Source organism: Sapajus apella, unplaced genomic scaffold, assembly GCF_009761245.1.
Source record: "Sapajus apella isolate SASKATOON/1434 unplaced genomic scaffold, GSC_monkey_1.0 scaffold48, whole genome shotgun sequence".
In the NCBI taxonomy this organism is placed as follows: Eukaryota; Metazoa; Chordata; class Mammalia; order Primates; family Cebidae; genus Sapajus; species Sapajus apella.
The window spans coordinates 14,640,516-14,661,317 of NW_022436988.1; the positions used below are offsets into that span (position 1 = coordinate 14,640,516).

The following is a 20,802-nucleotide window of genomic DNA, read 5'->3' on the forward strand; positions in this document are numbered from 1 at the left end:
GTCAGGGAGTTGAGAGAGACCGGGTAAGATTTTCTGGAGAGTTGGGTTACCTGCTGGCAAAGGGAACTAACAGAGATCACAGTCCCAGCTTTGGGCCATGCTTTTACATGTGTAATCTTAAAATGAATACAGCCCCTTGCTCAGCAATATCTACCTTCTGTTGAGAGTTTCACACCCTATCATGTTAAATCTTCACAAGAATCTGCCATGTAGGAGGTTTCTTCTCTGTTTCTTAGAGAGGTTAGCAAGTGCAGAGACAAGGAGTGTTTTCCAGGATCTTCTGCACAGCTGGGAAGAACCAGGATTGGCACCCAGAGGTGACTGACAAGCCTGTACTCTCCCAAAGCACTGCTCTGTCGTTTCTCTTTTCCCACCCAGCCCAAGACAGAAACCACAGAGTGAGGGTAAGGAGCACTGTGGGAAGAGTCAGGAGGCCCATGTGTTAGTCTCAGTGAACTCTTTTGGAGCCTGAATGTTATGCCTACTCACCCATCCACCCGTCTACTCATTCAACCATCCATCCTTCCATCCATCCATCCATCCAACCATCCATCCATCCATCCATCCATCCATCCATCCATCCATCCCTCCATCTGTCCATCTCACTGTGGTGCTGAGTTTGTCATTTACCTGTTCATCCATCCATCTCTTCACCCATCCATTCACCATCCACATATCACCCATTTACTCATCCATCCATCCATGCATCCATCCTTCCATCTGTCCCACTATGGTGCTGAGTTTGCCATTCATAGGTCTATCCATCCATCCATCTGTCCATCTATTCATCTCTTAACCTCCCACTCACCATCCACCTACCACCCATTTACCTATTCATCCATCCATCCATCCATCCATCTCTCTTTCCCTCCCCCTTTCCATTCATACACCACCCCATCCATCCATCTCACTATGGTGCTGGGGATGCCATTCATCTGTCTGTCCACCCATCCATCCATCCACTCATTCATCCATCCGTTTATTAGCTCACCCTCCATCCACCTATTATCCATTTACCCATCCATCCATCCATCCATCCCTTCCTTCCTCCTTCCCTCCTCCCTCTCCTTCCCTCCCTCCTGCCATCCATCCCACTCTGATGCTGGGAATGCCATTCGTCTGACTGGCCATCCGTCTATCCATTTACTCACCCACCCATCTACCATCTACCGGCCACCCATTTGCCTATACATACACCCACTCATCCATGCATCCCATTATGGTTCTGGGAATGCCAACCACCTGTCCATTTTTTCATCCACCCACCCATCATCCGTCCTTCTCTCCATCTGTCCTTCGATCTCACTATGTTAGGTGCTGAGGATACTGAGAGGCAGAACAGCCCTCATGAAGCTCACCAGCTCACCTGGAGGGTTTCCATGCCCTCAAAGCTCCCTGTGGGCTAGACCACAAGTTCTTCTTAGCTCCATCTCACAACTGGCAGCTTAACTGAGACCCAAAGTTAACCAGAAACTGGAGACTCTCCTGTAATGATCCTTATGTTGTTTTTATTCCATTTAGCCTGGAATGGACAATGTGCTGGACTACGGCCTGGACCGAGTGACCAATCCGAATGAAGTCAAGGTAAACCAGGTATGTCCCTGCTGCATAGTCTGGGTAGGGCCTAGGTTGGATTCTGGGGCTGGGAAGGTGTCCACACGTCTAGTCATGTCTGTTGGGGCAACGACATCTTCTCTTCGAGACTGCCAAAGACAGGAGGACTGTGATCTCTGTGGACTCAGAGTTGGGCAGGAAGTGGGGCCATGGCAGGATGCTGGGTAAGGAGAAATTACGATTGAAGAGAGACAGAGGATGTAGAGTGCGGGGAAGAGCTGATGGGATCTAGATGGGTGGTTTCCAAACTGTTCTGAGTCACTTCCCCCTTTGAAAATCTGATGAAAGTTATGAGCTCATTCCACTCAAACATGTACAGACAGATGTTCTGTACACAGTTTCAGCCAGCTAGTTGACCCTGAGGAGACTGTATGCCTCAGCCTCAAAACTCTTGAATTGGCTTTGGATTCAACCTTAATCCACGTGATGGGACCTGGACTGTAACACTTCCTTTCACATCCCTGTGGAGTGGGATCTTTGAAAAGATTCTCCAAGCAGTTTTCATTTTAAAAAAAGACTCTTTCCTCCAATAGGCCACCTTTCATGATGGATGGCCAATTTCCTGTGAGTATTCATTTATGAACAGAAATGCAGTTCATAAGCTGTTGAGCCCATGGCCCTATTGACATTTTGGCCCAGATAATTATTTTTTTCCTATTTATTAATTTAATTAATTTACTTATTATTTGAGACAGGGTCTCACTCTGTTGCCCAGGCTGCAGTGCAGTGACATGCTCACAGTTCACTGCAGCCTTGACCTCCTGGGCTCAGGTGATCCTCCTCCCTCAGCCTCTTAAATAGCTAGGACCACAGGTGCATGCCACCATGCTTGGTTAATTTTAAAACTTATTTGTAGAGACAGGGGCTTTCAATGTTGCCTAGGCTGGTCTTGAACTTCTGGGCTGAAGCAATCCTCCTGCCTTGGCCTCCCAAAGCACTGAGATTACAGGTGTGAGCCACTACATCTGGCTCAAATAGATAATTCTTTGGAGATGTTGTCCTGTGCATTTTAGCAGCATCCCTGGCCTCTGCCAGTGGGATGTCAATTCCTCCACTCCTCTCCCTGTCCACCTAACCCCCCAGTCCTAACAATCAAAAATGTCTCCAGACATTGCCCAGTGTACCCTGGGGAAGGAGTTAACATTGCTCTGGATGAGAACCGCTGATTCCAATGAACCAGCCTAAACCCATTTAAACAGGTCTTGGATGATTTCATTGCTTTCTGCCAAACATTGTCTTTGGGTGGCAAGGATCGTCATGTCTTTAGCCTAGGGTGCATCTATAGGGCTCTGCAGTGCCTTAAGGAATCAGTCGGGCCTGGATGGGTGTGCAGGGGAAGGAGGAAAGCAGAAGTGGGAGGGGAAAGAAAAAGGAGCCGGAAATGTTAGCAAGGCAGCTCTGGGACAGTGTCAGGCATTTGCTCACTGGAGAGCGTCACCAGGGGAACCATCAGGTCTCTTGTCCACAAGCCAAAGAGACCCCTCCTTTGATACACCCAGGGCGCAGTCAGCCTTCACTCAGCTGTTCCTAGGGCAGCCTTTCACGTGTTCCCCTTGTCAGATAATAGATCACTGCTGAGGCCTTGTAGGCTTGGTTGTCATGGAAACAGAATCCTTGAGTAAAAGACTGAACCTGGGTGAAAGGTTTTTTTTTTTTTTTTTTTTAATGGCTAACTGGCTGCTCTGGAAACCTCTTTCCTGGAGAGGAGGGAGAGTGTGGAGGCAGAAACATCACTCCTTCTGACATGGGGGGTGTAAACCAAGGGCCGTCCATTGGTGACCCAAGCCAGTAGGATACTGCTCAGCTCAGCTGTGTGTGTGTGTGGCGGGGTGGTTAGGCAGGACCATAACTTCACCGATTTGAGAGACAAGCGAAGGAGCGGAACTGCTCCATCCTGGGGGTGACTTCCAAGGAGGGTGACCAGATGACTGTCTTTACTGGGGAGGCATCTTTGTGCCCCTTGGTCCTCAAAGCCCATTTCCTGCGGATGTGGATGCTGGCAACTCTCAGCCCAGAGCCCGGTGGGCGGGCTGCGTGTGTGACAGAGGGTGCCTTTGCTGTGGTGGGGTGTGATGCGGGCTGTGTCTCCGCTGTTGTTTACCATCATCTTCTCTGTCTCTCTCTCTCCCCAGCTATCTCTCTCCTGTCTGTGCACTCTGGCTGCTGTGGAATAAAGTATTAAGAAGAATAAATAACTGCAACTCTCATGCATGCAGGACCCCTTCCAGCCCTCCCCCCAGCCACTCCTCCCTCAGCCATCCCCCGCGTGCTGTGGTCTGTCTGTCTGCGGGTCCCCTATATTCCTAGGTTAATCTGCCCTGAGAGGAGAGGGTTGCCAAGAGCACAAACATCTCCATGAGGACCTAGGAGTGCAGAGGTTTTGGATTTTTGTCTCACTTCAGAGAACTCATGGTGTCTGAGCTGGTTTGAAAAGAGAGGTCATTTTGAGAACGAATCAATCCTTCTTTTGTTTTTTTTGAGATGGAGTCCGGCTCTGTCACCCAGGCTGGAGTGCAGTGGTGCAATCTTGGCTCACTGCAACCTCTACCTCCTGGATTCAAGAGTGCAGTGGTGCAATCTCGGCTCACTGCAACCTCCGCCTCCTGGATTCAAGCGATTCTCTTGCCTCAGCCTCCGGAGTAGCTGGGATTACAGGCGTGTTCTACCACACCCAGCTAATTTTTATGTAATTTTAGTAGAGACGGGGTTTTGCTATATTGGCCAGGTTGGCCTGGAACTCCTGACCTCAGGTGGTCTGCCCACCTTGGCCTCCAGAAGTGCTGGGATTACAGGCATAAGCCACTGCGCCCAGTTGTAAGCTTTTATTTTAGGTTTGGGGTGTACATTTCAGGTAAATCGCATGTGATGGGGGTTGATGTAGATTATTTTATCACTCAGGCAATAAGCATGGGACTCATAGGTAGTTTTTCCATCCTCTCCCTCTTCCCACCCTCCACCCTCAAGTAGGCCTAGGTGTTTGTTGTTCCCTTCTTTGTGTCCTTGTATACTCAATGTTTAGCTCCCACTTATATGTGGGACCATGTGGTATTTGGTTTTCTGTTTCTGCATTAGTTTGCTTAGGATAATGGTCTCCAGCTCCATCCATGTTGCTACAAAGAGCATGATCTCATTTTTTATGGCTGCATAGTATTCCATGGTGTATATATGTATCAAATTTTCTTTATCCAGTCTACCATTGATAGGCATTTAGGTTGATTCCATGTCTTTGCTATTGTGAATAATGCTGTGGTGAACATTTGCATGCATGTGCCTTTATGATGGAATGATTTGTATCCCTTTGGGTGTATACCTAGTAATGGGACTGCCAGGTCGAATGGTAATTCTGTTTTAAGTTCTTTGAGAAATCACCACACTGCTTTCTACAATGGCTGAACTAATTTACATTCCCACCAGCAGCATATAAGCTTCCCGTTTCTCCTTGCCAGCATCTGTTATTTTTTGACTTTTTAAGAATAGCCATTCTGACTGGTGTGGGATGGTATCTCATTGTGGTTTTGATTTGCATTTCAAAAATGAGTAACTTCTTGAGAAGATGTGTCTGTTTTCCCCAAATAGAGGCAAGTAACTGTCAAGCATAAGGAGGAATGTCATTAGGTTGGCAGGTGTCTAGGGCCCTGGGTAGGCCACTCCCACTGGCTGATGGCAGCTGGGAGGGACTGGCCAGGGGCTGGGACCACACTCTAGAAGTGAGTCTTCTTTCAGCTCCAATACCTTGAGGCATACAAAACCCCCAACCCCTCCACCCCAGCAGGTGATAGGGCCAGGGGCTCCTTCTAATAGGGTCACTGTTATCATTTAGGGATGAGGGCAGTGCCGTGTACTGGAGAAACCCTCGACATTGGCCTGAGCCCCAGCTCTGCCACTTCTGGTCCATGTAATCTTAGGTGAGCTCTTGAGCCACAGTCTCAGCTTCCTCATCTATAACAGGGGAAGCATGCTAGTTCCTTCCTCAGAGGATTAAGCGGGATCACTTATATCTAGAATGCTAATCAACACTTAGACACTCCACACACAGCTGCTATTATTCTAAGTGTTGTCATGCTGTGAGAGAGAATTTATGGGACTTATAGACCTCGTACCCCATTTTGGGGTTCTGTACCTAGCCAATTTCCTCTTCTGCCTTTTCACCTTCTCATATTTCTGCCTTGTTGGAGGTGAAAGGACAGGATACATGCCAGTTTCAACCTCTCTGCCTAGTCCGATGAGCAGCTGCTCAGAACCTCAGTCTACACTGGCAAGTAAACAGATCTTTGGGTGAAAGGCAGAAATATGGCCCCCCAGTATAAAATACTGTGCTTTGCAGAGGTGCTCAGCCTGGGGGCCTCAGTGAGCAACCCCCGCTTCCCACACCATATGCTCCCACCAATAGGGGACAAACTGCTTTCTTCTTGTGGCTTCTGTGTGACCATGGCTGGCTGAGGGTAGGGACAGCTCCCCGAGTGCCAGGCACTGAACTGAGTGCACCACTCCTTGCAATGGCTCAGCGAAGACTCGCTACTGCCTTATGAGGTAGACGGTTACCTTCCATCCCTGTTTCATGGTTTGGAAGCAGGCTGAGGGAGGGCTTGGCTCCCTCAAGGACACACAGCTGAGAAGTGGTGAAGCCAGGATCTGACCCTCAGATGATGGGCGCCAGAGCCCACTCCACATTCTGCCTGATGTTTTCTAATGTCCTTATTGTGGCTTTTAGAAGTTTTGCTGGATTTCATGAAACCCATTTACAGAGGTAATGTCAGTTTCTTTTTTCACGTGAAAAAAAACCAGAGAGATGGAGCTGTTCGCCCAAGGTGACCCAGCCAGGATTCAGTTACGTGTTTCTAGTTCTGTAGCTCATGCTCCTCCCTGATACCACCACTGCTCCCCTTTCCAGCCCTCAAGGCCTACACCTGCACCCTGGGCTGGCTGCATGAGCAGGGGCTTGTATAGCCGCCAAGGCCCCACCCTCAGAAGGACTCTTGTTTGGTTTAATGTTCTGTTACCATCTCAGAATTCTTTACACTTTTTTTTCCTGACCAGTAAACCTGCATTTTTATTTTGCATTGAGCCTTGTACATTGTAAACAATTCTGTCTCTATCTGATGAGGTCACACCTGGCTGGACAGCTATTTACTTCACATAATCACAACCTCAAATCCAAGTCTCCTTGGATAGCTGCACCCCGTTAAATTTTTTTTTTTTTAAATCTATCTATCTATCTATCTATCTATCTATCTATCTATCTATCTATCTATCTGTCTATCTATCTATTTTGATACAGTCTTGCTCTGTTGCCCAGGCTGGAGTGCAGTGGCGCAATCTTGGGTCACCACAACCCCCGCCTCCTGGGTTCAAATGATTCTTGTGCCTCAGCCTTCTGAGGAGCTGGGATTACAGGTGTGCACCACCTTACCTGGCTAATTTTTATGTTTTTAGTAGAGACAGGATTTTGTCTTATTGGCCAGGCTGGTCTCAAACTCCTGGCCTCAGGTGGTCTGCCTGCCTCAGCCTCTCACAGTGCTGGGATTACAGGTGTGAACCACCATGCTTGGCCTTTATTTATTTATTTTGAGATCAGGTTATAAAACTGGCTAATTTTTGTATTTTTAGTAGAGATGGGGTCTCACCATGTTTCCCAGGCTGGTCTTGAACTCCTGGGCTCAAGCTATCCTCCCGCCTTAACCTCCCAGGGTGTTGGGATTACAGGCATGAACCACTGTGCCCGGCCCCATCTCTTTTCTTGCCTGCTCTGCCTTAACCACTTGTGTTTTTGGATCTCCCCGTTTCTGACTTTAGACCCCCTCTCTGCTCTCAGTGCCAGTGCTGCCTGAGTCCTCGCAGTTCTCCGCATCTCACCACCTATGGCTCCGCGGCTTGCTCGGCCCCGCCACCTGTGATTCTCTGCAGATACCTGCCTGGCTGCCCCATTCCAGAGTCCTTGCTTATCCGTCCCCTGCACTCCTGCTGGCGGTGGCCTGACCCCTTCTGCCCTGTGACAATTGTCTGCAGCCTCCACCCGGGGTTCGCCTCTTAGCGGGTCCAGAGCTGTGTAAACAACAGGTCTAGATGTGTCCCTATTTGGGCAACTCTGCAAGGGAAAAATAAGAAATTATTAGAATGCGAAGAATGCAGAGCATCCAGAGATTCCTGAGGCAGAAACTTCCTCCTGTAGCAAAGTGTGTAGCTGAGTAGAGTCATAAAGAAGTGGCTTCACTCCAGGAGGGCCGGCAGCTGAGAAGGGAGGGAAGTTGTGTGTGAATGCCAGACTGAAAAAAAAACCCCTCATTTCTTATTTTATCATGAGGTGGTTTTCTTTGACTTGCTTAGAATTGTGTGTACTTTTCTTTGTGTAACAACTTCACTTTAACATAAAATTTCTTATTGCCTTCTGCTAAGATATAATTATATTGAGAGTAGGTTTGCAAGACTTAGCAAATAAAAATACAGGATTCCCAGTTACGTTTGAATTTCAGATAGGCAATGAATATCTTGTTTTGCATAAGTAGGCCCCAAATATTGCCTGTGAATCCTGCGTTTTATCTTAAGATGAGGGCTAACAATGTGCCGTGCATGTGCTCAGCGGGGGTGCAGTAGCCCTAAGTAACAGGCACTGTGTGCAGGTCTCTGCCCTGTGCCAGGTGCCTTGTGTCTATTCTTATTTAATCCCTCTTTTTTTCTATTCGCCTTTTACAAATGAGAAACTAGAGGCTCTGAGATGCTGAGCAACTCATCCAAGGCCATAGCCAGGAAGTGGTAGGACTAGGATTTTAACCTTTGTCTGACCCTCAAAGCCCATGTACTTCTATTTTTTCTTCCTTCCTTCCTCTTTCTCTTTCCCTCTTTCCCTCTCTCCCTCCTTCCTTCCTTTCTTCCTTCCTTCTTTCTTCCTTCTTTCCTTCCTTCCTTCTTTTCTTTTTCTTTCTTTCTCTCTCCCTCCCTCACTCTCTTCCTTCTGTCCTTCCTTCCCTCTTTCCTTCCTTCCCTCCTTTCTTCCCTCCACTTCTCTCTTTCCTTCCCTCCCTCCCTCCCTCCTCTCTCTCTTTCTTTCTCTTTTCTTCTTTCTTTCTTTCTCCTTCTTTCCTTCTTTCTTTCTTTCTTTCTTTCTTTCTTTCTTTCTTTCTTTTTTCTTTCTTTCTTTCTTTCTTTCTTTCTTTCCCTTTCTTTCTTTCTCTCTCTCTCTCTCTCTCTCTTTCTTTCTTTCTTTCCCTTTCTTTCTTTCTCTCTCTCTCTCTCTCTCTTTCTTTCTTTCTTTCCTTCTTTCCTTCTTTCTTCCTCTCTCTCTCTCTTTCTTTTTTGAGACAGGGTCTTGCTCTGTCACCCAGCTGCACTGCACTGCAGTGGTGCCGTCATAGCTCACTGCAGCCTCAAACTCCTGGACTCAGGCAATCCTTCAGCCTCAGCCTCCAGGAGTTGCTGGGACCACACGCATGTACCATCATCCGTACTCTTTCCTGAATCTCTTCTCCACCACTCCCTCCAAATCAAATTGTCTCTTCACCTTTTAGAAAAGTTCAGGACTCTTTTCCCTCACTGTCCCCTCCCTTCACACACTCCTAGAGGAGCAGAGATCCCTGTATGTCAGTCTAGAGGAAACAGATCCCATGAACAGCTATTTTTTCCAGTTTGTAATTTATTGTACAAATTGAATTATCATATGACAAGTCGACATGAGCTTCTCCAGGCATGAGAACTTAATGGATGAGGCACAGACAGTTTAGAATCCATTATGTTCCTCTCACAGCTGGAATGTTTTTAGATCTTGACTTGAAGTGAAAGATCATCAAAGCAATGCCTCCATGTGTGGTCAGTACACAACTCATTCTACTTGTGAGCGTCTAAGAGTTGAAATGTATTTTAATGCCTGGAATTGGGCATCCGTTTCTGGACCTGCCATGATTTCAATCTAGCCAAAGCCACACATTCTGCAGCCACTGTCCTTCAATGTACACAACGTGGACAGCTATTTTTAAAGGTAGAAATACAAGCTAAAATTCATGTGGACAATCCAAGGTAGAGGTGGGAAAGTTTCACCTTCAACCAAATCCTATTAATCGAGAGCAGGCTGCAATCCGATTCCCAGAAGGTAACTGCTAATTCCGGAAATCAAAAAACAAAATAGCTAACCACAGCACAAAGGCAGAGCCCTAGGGAGGTAACAAAATCAAATGAAGTGAACAGGAGTATACAAATGGTAAACCCCTGAAGACTGAGATAATGGCCCTAGGAGCAAGTATATTAGGCCAAAGGAAGAGCCCCTGGAGGCGGAATGGAAATGAGCGTGCCACAAAGTCGCCTGCAAATACAGCTCCCTGCGGCCCCAGAGAACACCAGGCAGCCAGGACGCATCTGCCTGCGTCTACTCAGGAGCCCTGTGCCCCCAGGTGCTGGCTGCAGAACAGTGGCCGACGGGCAGAAAGCTTGATGCTGGGGTCTGGACACCTTGGAGATGCTTATGACACCGGCTGCTGAGGATGCGCCTAGCACGATTCCGCTCTTCACCATCATGAGTGCTAAGGACAGAGTGTTTCCGGTACTTGCGTTTCATCTTGTGTTAGGGCTCTAGCTCACTTTTTGTTGACAATTAATTAATTAATTAATTAACTAATTTTGAGATGGAGTCTTGCTCTATTGCCCAGGGTGGAGTGCAGTAGCATGACGTCAGCTCCTTGCAGCCTCCACCTCCCTGGTTCAAGCAATTCTCCTGCGTCAGCACCCCTCCCCTCTGGCCCCTGCCAAGCAGCTGAGATTACAGGTGTGCACCACCACACCCAGCTTATTTTTGTATTTTTAGTAGAGATGGGGTCTCACCATGTTGGCCAGGCTGACCTTAGGTCATCTGCCTGCCTCAGCTTCCCAAAGTGCTGGGGTTACAGGAATGAGCCACCCACCATGCCCAGCCTTGTTTACATTTTGAATTAAGTGACCGGGTGGAGGCATTCCATCCTGCAGCACTCTCAGCCTCAGGACGAGGAGGAATGGGAAGAGAGGGGGCTGGGAGGAGAAAGTGAGCAGGATCGGAGATTCTGTGTTTCTCAACACAACATCTTCCCTCAGCTTTGCAAAGGGAAGAGCTGGATTTGAATCCTGGCCCATCCAACTTCTGGCCAGGAGTTGTTGAGAAGGTTACCCACAACCTCACAGAAACTTGGTTTCCTCAGCTAAAAATTAATATAATAAAATCTCCTTACCTTAAGCTTTGCAAAGGCTCAAAGAAGTGTAAATTGCTTCTCAGTAGTTACTAGGCAGTTATCATTATGTAAAGTACAGCTCCCACTTTGAGCAGAGGGCATAGACCAGTAGATGCTATTCTGAATAACCCACTCCAGCAAGGCTCCAAAGGAAGGAAGTAATTATACAGTATTAGATTTGAATGTAAGTCCTCTCTGGCCCTAGGGTCCTTTTCTGCCAGAAATGTGCATCTTCTAAAACAGTGCCATATGTTGGAGGAGAATGGGAACAAATAAATGTAGTTGCCAGTGCATTTGGATCATTCGAGGAGTGTTTTCAATTTTTTAGTAGAAAAAATGCTAATAAGCTTAGAAAATGTCCCCATTCTTCTAGGCCTCAAAGCATACCGAAGTCATCATTTGTTACATATTTACTAAGCATCTACTCTGTGTCAGACATTGTGCGAGGGAAGATAGACATGGCCCCTTCCCTCAACGATACCTCGATGTTGATTATACTTTAAACAAAGAGTTACACAAATAAGTATACAATCCAAATGGTGATCAGTGCTATGAAGGAGGAAGTCAGGATGTATGAGAGCCTGAAATATAGAAAACTACGTGAGCTTTACCTTTCTGCGATAACTCTCCCTACTCCTCCATGCAGGAAAAGGATTTCTTGTGAAAAGCAATGGTAGAAAAGCAATCCAAGGAAGCAAAATGAAAGCCAGCGTGGGTTAGAAAGCAGCGGCAGGTATATGACGTTCTGGATTGGACTCTCCTTCATTCCTCGTCAATGAAGTGGCTCAGGAGCCAGTGTTTATTTTGCTGACTGATTGGCTTTTGAGCCACGAAGTAGTGTCCTCCTCAGACTTATGACTCTTTCCCAAGTGAAGACTTGGGTGGCTTAAGCATCATGGATATTAGCAGGCAGGAATGAAGAGGGTCCACTTGAAGTATAAGAGTCAGCACCAAGGCCCGTGGATCTCATGGAAGATGGCGGCACAATCTGTGTCTGGCATTTTCAGAAGCGTCTTCACGTGCACAGTCTCAGGGGCACCATGTAGAGAATTTTGGTCTCGATTCGGAAAAGAGAAAGAGCCAGTGGTTGCTGAGACAGTAGAAGAGGTGAAAAAGGAACCTATCCCAGCGTGTCTACCTCTACAAAGCCGAGCATACGCACCACCTGAAGATCTGCAGAGCCGTTTGAAATCTTATGTTGAAGTTTTTGGTTCATCTCCTCCTAGTCGTTGACAAGACATCTCCCTGGAAGATGGTCATCTAAAGTTCAGTCTCTCGGCATATTTAGCTGATGGTTGGGTCATATCGTCCCTAACTCCAGCCTCTACCAGATGCGCAGGATTAGAGATGTTCTTGATTTCTGTAATATCCCTATTCAAGATAGATCTAAATTTAATGAACTCAGTGCCAGTAATCTGCCCCCTAGTTTGAAAATCACTTGGAGTTACTAAGCAATTTGGAAGAGAAACACATTGCAATCATTTTTTTTTTTTCTCTGAGCAAGGGGGCTGCTTATTAGACCTTTTCATACTTTACCATGTGAAATACTACCAGAACTGTTCTCTAAACCCACTTTTTCTGTAGAGGAATGTATCATCTCTTTTCTTTTCTCTCTCTCATATTATAAATGGACAAATAACAGGACTTTCTATTTTCATATTTGCTGAAACCATTTTTTAAATGAAATTAGGTCATTAATAATTTATGAAAAATTCTGAGAGGACACTGCCATTAACTTGGGTTTAAGACAGGAGGACGCTGCAAGTTTACACCCTTCGTAGGCATAAAGCAGTAGTTGCAAGAAAATATATGTTCATCCTGTTGGGACTCATATCTAAGCTAGAGTTTTTATTATGCATTGCACATATACAAATAAACTTGTATTAGATAGATACCTAAAAAAGAAACATAAAATTATGTTGTGTATTACTGACCGTTCTAGATTAATTTCTTTTGGAATTAAAGTAGGTCTGTTAAAGAGAAAAACAACAACAAACAAACAAAACAAGAATCAGGACCAAGAAGCCCCTGGACACAACCAAACCTAGGAAAACTGGGTCTGGGTTCGCCACCTTGCCCAACCTCCAAGTTACATGGAGCAGAAAAGTGGCGCAGAGGAAGCATGGCCCACTGCAATTGCAGAGCTATCTGTATTTGGCCAAAGACAGCTCTGAATTGTTTCTAAGATCCTGAACATGGAGCCCCTCTTGGAGCTGTCCTTTCTTCCTCTGCCTTATTCAGAAAGTTGAGAGGGGACACCTTGAAGCTGATCCCCAGTATGACTCTGCTCCAGCAGCTTCAGCAAGGGGATGGGGCCTGATTTCACAGGGCGGCTCAACTCGGAGACTCAGTTTGCAGTGCATGCTGGCCCCAAGCCTTTCCATGTGCTTTATTTTTGGTAACATTGGTTTGCTTTTCAACTTATAGTATTGGTCAAATTGTTGTGGCTACTTGAGGAATGCATCTTACCATTGCCTCAGAGCTCTCCCCTGTAACAAAAGAAACCAACACCCAAGCTCCATGCTAGTTTTTATATCTCCTCTTTTTCTTTTTCTTTTTTGAAACAAGGCTTTGCTCTGTTGCCCAGGCTAGAGTGCAGTGACATGATCATGGCTCACTGCAGTCTTGACCTCCTGGGATCAGGCAACCCTCTCACCTCAGCCTCCCAAGTAGCTGGGACTACAGATGCACACTACCATGCGTAGCTAATTTTTTGTACTTTCAGTAAAGACTGGGTTTTGTCATGTTGCTCAGGCTAGTCTCGAACTCCTGTGCTCAAGTGATCTTCCCTCCTTTGCCTCCCAAAGTGCTGGGATTACAGGTGTGAGCCACTGCACTTGACCTGCCCCATTTTCCCTTGATCCATATCTCAGACAGGAATCTTTATTTCTCACTCTCCAGATCATTCTGTAGGCACCATGCTAAATTGGCACCAATCCCAAATTTAGGCTTTAATTCGTCTTGGCCTTTAGGAGAGCAAAGTTACAGTGGTAAGTTATGCTCCTTCGCTTACCAAATCTCTTAGTTGGTATTTATTCCCCAGTGGTTACACAGAACACAGTGGAGGCAGTAGAAGTGGCGAAATCCTATCTTTTAAGAAAGAAAAAATAGGCAGTTTTCTCATGGGGAGGATTTTTGTTTTTCAAATGGGTGTTTGAACTGTAATGATTTCATGGCATCTGTGTAATGGTTTTGTTTCTTTGTTTTACAGAAACAAACAGTCGTTGCTGTCAAAAAAGAGGTAATTAGTCTTCCACTTCCAGTGAAGAATGGTTTTAAATCTTCTAACTAACAGATTATATGTACTGTGTTTTAGGCTCTGCACTTGGTAATGCAATGAAAACCATGTGCAATGTTCAAACAATTATTTCCAAATTCACAGACAGCGCAGAATGACAAAGCATCTTTTGTAAGCTCTGGCTGGGGCTGATGCTGACACTCAGGGCATGAAAAACCCCTCGAAGGCACAGAGCTGAGGGGTGGCCAGAGAGGATTGTGGACACCAATGATTCAGGCTGCAGAGACTCTACATCCCCAGCCTGGCTCCTGCGCCTATCATTACAGGGCCAGAGCCTACCCAAGGTGGCCAACTGCCTATTTTGGCAAATCTTATATCTGGGGCCCAACACAGAGTCCTGGGAAGCATTGGCCATTGAGGTGGGATGTGTGGTTAGCTTTCTGAACCTGAAGGAAAGTGGCTGAGGAGGGGATAACTTGATTTGGCCAGTGCCGCAGAATCATGATGTTTAAGGATGTCACCTGTGGTGGGGACCACTCTCTGCTTCTGTCAGCCAGAGGCATGTGAGGGGAAAGCCAAGTGTCTATCCCCGTGTCTCAGTTTAATGCTCCTTAGAACCTTTTTTTTTTTTCTGCTAATGCTTTTTCCCAGACCAATACGTAATGGATGAAGAAGGCCACTGATTTGAAGACTGGGGTCATCTATCTACTGTGGGGCTGGCTTTGGGCACAGAACAGGGTGCAGCTCTGGGTAAAATGGCCTCTGGGTTTGAAGGCCATATATAGTGATGATGAAGGGTGGAGGAGCTGAACACCTTCTGATAACTGTGTCTCTTCCAGATCATGTATTACCAACAGGCCTTGATGAGGTCCACAGTGAAGTCTTCTGTGTCCCTGGGAGGGTATGTCCCTGACTTGTTGATCTTGCTAAAGTCAGAGTAATAGGTAGACAAGAGGAGAACTTCTGCTTTAAGGCAAACTTGACAAGTCCTGGGCTGACAGACTGAAGATTCCGCCGAACAGCAAGGGACAAAACCAGTCTCTTGGGGGCTTAGTTCCTAGTTCTTCTCTCAGAACAAGCCTCCGGGTCTCATCTTGGGTTAGGCAGAATCAAGGGTAGGTGAGCCTCCAGCAAAGACTGTCATGTTTCTTGGAATCCACTAATGTGTGGATAGGGACGTTGGAAAGAGTTGGAAGTCCGTGGACTGAAGATCCTATGAGGATCCAAGATAGCCTGGGTTCCTGCCGAATTACCATTCAGCAGGTAATTACCATTAGGTAATTACCATTACCTGATGAATTACCCATTCCAATTCATCAGGGGTGTGCAGGTCATGTTTGCTGCTTCCGTGTACTACCAAATGTCCATTGTTAATCTTTGATTTAAAATCCCATTAGGCTAAATTGGACGTTAATGTCTGATTTATTGAACCTTCTGGCTACCTTGACCTAACCCTCCATGGGACATCATCTGGGTGACAAAAAAGAGCTTAGTGCCTCCCACATGCAAGCAGTTATTCCTTTAGAATGTGGAATTTATTTTAGGACCACATTACTAACTCTGGGATTTTCCTGCATGCATGAAAATAAACTCGGCTTATTCCTGGGAGGCATGACGTGACAAATTATGTATTCCGACTGTGTAAGACTCAAGTCATAGTACTGATTGGGACTGAAGATGCTGTGTGTTGTTATTTTAGTGCCTTCCTTCAATACGGGTAAGGGTTGGGCTCTCATAAAAATGTTTTACATCTTCCTAAGTCCCCAGTTTACAAAAATGCCACCTGCCTGAGAAAACATGCCCTGACCCCACCCACATTTCAGTGACTCTGTTGCTGCTGAGCCCTGATCCCAGCTGAGGAGGGCACCTGGGTATCCAGGGGCACTCGCTTTGGGTTATCATCATCATAGTTCTATGATAGGCTCAAAACCATTTACTTCAATGTTCTACAAACCCAGTTTTATGAAACCAAACAGAAGAAAATTGAAGGAGACCCAAGGATACTTCTTAGACCCACTTTCCAATTTTTATTTGTCTTAGGATCTTATTACCGTAATTTTGACATCATTAGTGTTTTGACCTGTGAACCAGTTTTGTTTGTTTATTTTTTTGTTTTTGGTTTTGGTTTTGGTTTTTTCCCCTGCAGCGTCTCTACTGGTAAAGGTCGGGGCCGGGAGTGGTGGCTGATGTGTGTAATCCCAGCACTTTGGGAGGCCCAGGTGGGTGGATCACCTGAGGTCAGGAGTTTGAGACCAGCCTGGCCAACATGGTGAAACCCATCTCTGCAAAAAATACAAAAATTAGCCGGGCATGGTAGTGTGTGCCTGTAGTCCCAGCTACTCTGGAGGCTGAGGCACAAGAATTGCTTGAACCTGGGAGGAGGAGGCTGCAGTGAGCTGAGATCGTGCCACCGCACTTCAGCCTGGGACAGAGCAAGACCCCGTCTCAAAAAAAGAAAAAAGGTCTGATTGTCAACTAGAGAGTCTTGGGAGAGAAGACAGCAGGGGGCTTGAGTTCTGCATATAATTGCAAACCCAGTGCTTGTCTCTAGGACACCACTGGTTTATCTCTAAGGGGTGGATCCTATTTTGCCCAAATCTCATGACTGAGGGCCGACTTCAGAGCAGGTGCATTTCACATTCACTGTGGACACAATTCCCCACCTATGGGGAGGAGGCACAGCAGGTTTTCAATACCCAGACAGCCGGAAATGCATTGACTCAGACAGTCTGACTCAACTCAAGGGAATTAGCTCTTTTTTAGAAAAGTTTTTAAAATTGGCACATAATTGTACATATTTAGGTGGTACATGGTGATGTTTCAATATATACAATGTATAGTGATCAGATCAGGGTAATTAGCACATCCATCACCTCAAACATTTATCATTTGTTTGTGTTGGGAGCATTCAGTATCTTCTTTTCTGGCTATTTGAAAATATGTAAAGTAGAACAGACGTCACTACAGACTGGGAAGGGTGAAGGAGGGGAGATAGGAGGGATTTGTTAAAGGATGAAAAATTAGGCCAGGAGTGGTGGCTCATGCCTGTAATCTCACCCAGCACTTTGGGAGGCTGAGGTGGACCTTGAGCCCAAGAGTGTGAGACCAGCCTGGGCAACTTGGCAAAATCCTGTCTCTACCAAAAATACAAAAAAATTAGCCAGACATGGTGGTACATGTCTGTGGTCCCAGCTACTCAGGAGGCTGAGGTGGGAGAATCACTTGAGCCTAGGAGGTGGAGGCTGCAGTGAGCCAAGACTGTGCCACTGCACTTCAGCTTGGCTGTCTCAAAAAAGAAGGAAAGAAAGAAATAGGTACAGAGGAATGACAAAGGGACTGGATGGAAGACAATGTTTCATTTCACAAGTGGAATCAGGACTGATTTTGTCAAATACCTGCCAATCCCAAGGATTACTGGATTTGAGCAAGTTTCTCTTTCTTTTCTTTCTTTCTTTCTTTCCTTCTTTCTTTCTTTCTTTCCTTCTTTCTTTCTTTCTTTCTTTCTTTCTTTCTTTCTTTCTTTCTTTCTTTCTTTCTTTCTTTCTTTCTTTCTTTCTTTCTCTCTCTCTCTCTCTCTCTCTCTCTCTCTCTCTCTCTCTCTCTCTCTTTCTTTCTCTTTCCTTCTCTTTCTTTTCTTTCTTCTCCTTCCTTCCTTCATTTCTTTTCTTTCTTTCATGGAGTCTCACTATTTCCAGGCTGGAGTGCAGTGGTGCAATCTCAGCTCACTGCAACCTCCACCTCCCTGGTTCAAGTGATTCTTCTGCCTCAGCCTCCAGAGCAGCTGGGACTACAGCCACAAGCCAGCAAGCCCAGCTACTTTTGTATTTTTGGTAGAGACAGGGTTTCATCATGTTGGCCACGATGGCCTTGATCTCCTGATTTTGTGATCCTCCCACCTCGACCTCCCAAAGTGCTGGTATTACAGGTGTGAGCCACCGTGGCCGGCCGATCCAAGCAAGTTTCTAAGATGACGGTAATAACTATGTCACCAAATTGATATAGGGAAAGAGGACAGGCTGGTCAGTTGACCTGTGTATTGATTTCGTCTCTTGGGTGTCGAGCTTCTAGGAAATTGTTTTCTGTTTGCTTTTCAGGATTGTGAAATACAGCGAGCAGTTCTCATCCAATGATGCCATCATGTCAGGCTGCCTTCCCAGCAACCCCTGGATCACCGATGACACCCAGTTCTGGGACTTAAATGCTAAACTGTATGTATTTTATATAGTGTTGTTTTTAAAAAACAGTTTTTGAGTTACAATTCACATGCTATAAAATTCACCATTCAAGGCATATAGTTCAATGGTTTTTATTCTAGTCATAGAGCTACAATCAATTTTAAAACATGTTCATTACATAAAAAAGAGACCCGAGACTCCTCCAGCCTTAGGCAACTATGAATCTACTTTCTTTCTTTCTAACTGGACATTTCCTATCAATGGCATTAATTGGAATCAGAGGAGTGACAGACGGACTGGATGGAAGGCAATGTTTCATTTCACAAGTAGAATAGGAACTGATTTTCTCAAATACCTTCTGCCTCAGCCTCCCGAATAGCTGAAACTATAGGTACTCACCGCCATGCCCGGCTAATTTTTGTATATTTGGTAGAGACGAGGTTTCACCATATTGGCCAGAATGGTCTCAATCTCTTGACCTCGTAATCTGCCCGCCTCAGCCTCCCAAAGTGCCGGGATCACAGGCGCGAGTCACCGCGCCCAGCCACCTTGTGTCATTCGTATGCCTTTGCATCCTCATAGCTTAGCTCCCATGAAAGTGAGAAATCTTGTTCTTAATGGTTTAGATTTTAGAGCAGTATTACAATTACTGGGGAAGCTTAAGAAAAACACCAATGTTCAGGCCTCATTCTCCCAAACCTCTTATTTAATTGGCCTGGGTTGCTCTCTCACCGCTATGGGTGTTTTTTGAAAGCTCTGCTGATTTTCACAAGCAGCCAGGATTCTTAGGCTGGTTTAGAGCATTGATTCCCAGTGTGGTCCCTGGACCAGCGGCATCCGCAGCACCAGGGAACCTGTTCTTGGGCCCCACCTACTCCTACTGAATCAGAAACTCTGGGGTTGGGACCCAGCCATCTGTTTCAATGCATCTTTCAGGTGATTCTGATGGAAGTTTGCAAACCACTCATCATCACAGCTCAGCTTCCTACTAATTATGTGAGCCTGGGCAAGGATTTAACCTCTGAGCCTCAGTTTTCTTGACAATAAAACAGGATAGTAATACTCAACGCATAGTGTTCTTTTAAGTATTCAATGGTATGTGTGTAACACACAGTACCTCACATAGGACAATGGTCTGTGAATGGCAGCTTCTGTTATCGGTTTTCTTATTGTTTTTATGCTTGTTCTTATGGAAAGTGTAAAACTTGCTTGGCATGATTTACCTTGGATCCCGTAGACATGAATTGTGCCTAGTTCTGGTCCTACCTGCTATAATCGTGGGAAACATGGTGTGACGGACTTGAAACCTTAGTTTCAAAGGGACTGTGTTAGGTTTAGGTGAATTCCGTAAGGGATAGCAAAGAACCAAGTCTTTTTCTTATTCTCTGGAATATCAGATCTCTGCCAGCTGGGCTCAAATGCCCTACCTGGGATCAGGGAAATCTTTCCAAACAAGGAAGCAAAGAGGGATTTGCATCTTAGAGGAAGATGCAAATTGCAAGGATGGCAAATAGGTCTACTCCAAGGCACGTGGCCTGAGGCAGGTACAGGAGGAGCCACCAGCTTCCACCAGAAGCCAGGGTGTGCCATGGTAGATGGACAGCTGTCGTGGGTGATAGGCACCCAGCAGGTGGCAATGATTGCAGCACCCATCACCAATGCTGCTCCAGAATTCTCTCCTGGTCCAGGTGGAAGCTTGACCTTCTGCTGGCCAGGCACCAGGCTGTTATCAGGCTTTGGAAGAGGCATTTGGATTCATTTGTCCTTAAGGCAAAGAGAGCAGGACCTGAGCGTGGCTCCCCACAGTGGGCATCCTCCTTACCTCTGGATGGTCATGCCTTTGATGTGAGCCCCCGGGGACTTGTCTGCAGTGGCATCTTCCTAGCAAGTAATTACTTGGCTGGTGTGTTACGAAGGGGTTTGGAGGAGGAAGAAGAGGAGGACTGCATTGAGCCCTAGGCCGTGAGACTGAAGCCCCTCACCCCAGCCCAGGCCAGTGCCTGGCACAACCCCTACCTGTCTGGTGCATTTATAAATTGTCCTTGCAGGGTGGAAATCCCAACCAAGATGCGAGTGGAGCGATGGGCCTTCAACTTCAGTGAACTAATCCGAGACCCCAAAGGTCGACAGAGCTTCCAGTACTTCCTCAAGAAAGAATTCAGTGGTGGGTCTTGGTTTAAAAAAAATGAAAATAACTTACTTTTAGAAACAGCCCTTTAATGTCTCGCCTAGGGTTTGGGGAATTTCTCAGCAGATGTTTTCAGAGCTTTGCTTATGCCCTTAAACATGCGCTTCCTTTCACAGCTTTCAGAATGGAACCTGAGCCCAAGACCTGTTTTTTTCCATAGACTCAAAGAGGCCCCACCATCTGGGGGAAAATTGCACCTGCTCACAGAATCCACATTAGGATTCCTCAATTTCTGAGGGCTCCATCCATCCTGGATGCCCCCACTGTCCCCCGAGGAGCCCCAGATTCTTCCAGCCTCTAAGTATAACAAACCTGGAGGAAGGGAGACAGGCAGGCTTTCCCTTTTTTGCTCTTTTTGTCTCCCAGCCTGATTTTCTTTTTTCCTTTTTTTTTTTTGGTACA

The 20,802-nt window shown here is 46.2% G+C and overlaps 1 protein-coding gene and 1 pseudogene across 3 annotated transcripts in view; both read left to right on the plus strand.

Annotated features, from left to right (window-relative positions):
- Positions 1-20,802, plus strand: part of RGS9 (regulator of G protein signaling 9) — an 89,483-nt gene that overhangs the window by 38,225 nt on the left and 30,456 nt on the right. Inside the window, exons 9-13 of one of the 2 annotated variants that reach the window (XM_032241928.1) lie at positions 1,522-1,593; positions 14,011-14,040; positions 14,877-14,938; positions 18,132-18,245; positions 20,261-20,376. In XM_032241928.1, coding sequence (XP_032097819.1) covers positions 1,522-1,593; positions 14,011-14,040; positions 14,877-14,938; positions 18,132-18,245; positions 20,261-20,376 — 394 coding nt within the window. The remainder of the gene's footprint in view (positions 1-1,521; positions 1,594-14,010; positions 14,041-14,876; positions 14,939-18,131; positions 18,246-20,260; positions 20,377-20,802) is intronic. The other variant, XM_032241929.1, reaches the window with a different exon arrangement.
- Positions 10,462-12,778, plus strand: LOC116525767 (annotated as a pseudogene). Its single transcript, XR_004257810.1, has one exon. The product of XR_004257810.1 is annotated as a 39S ribosomal protein L50, mitochondrial pseudogene (transcript).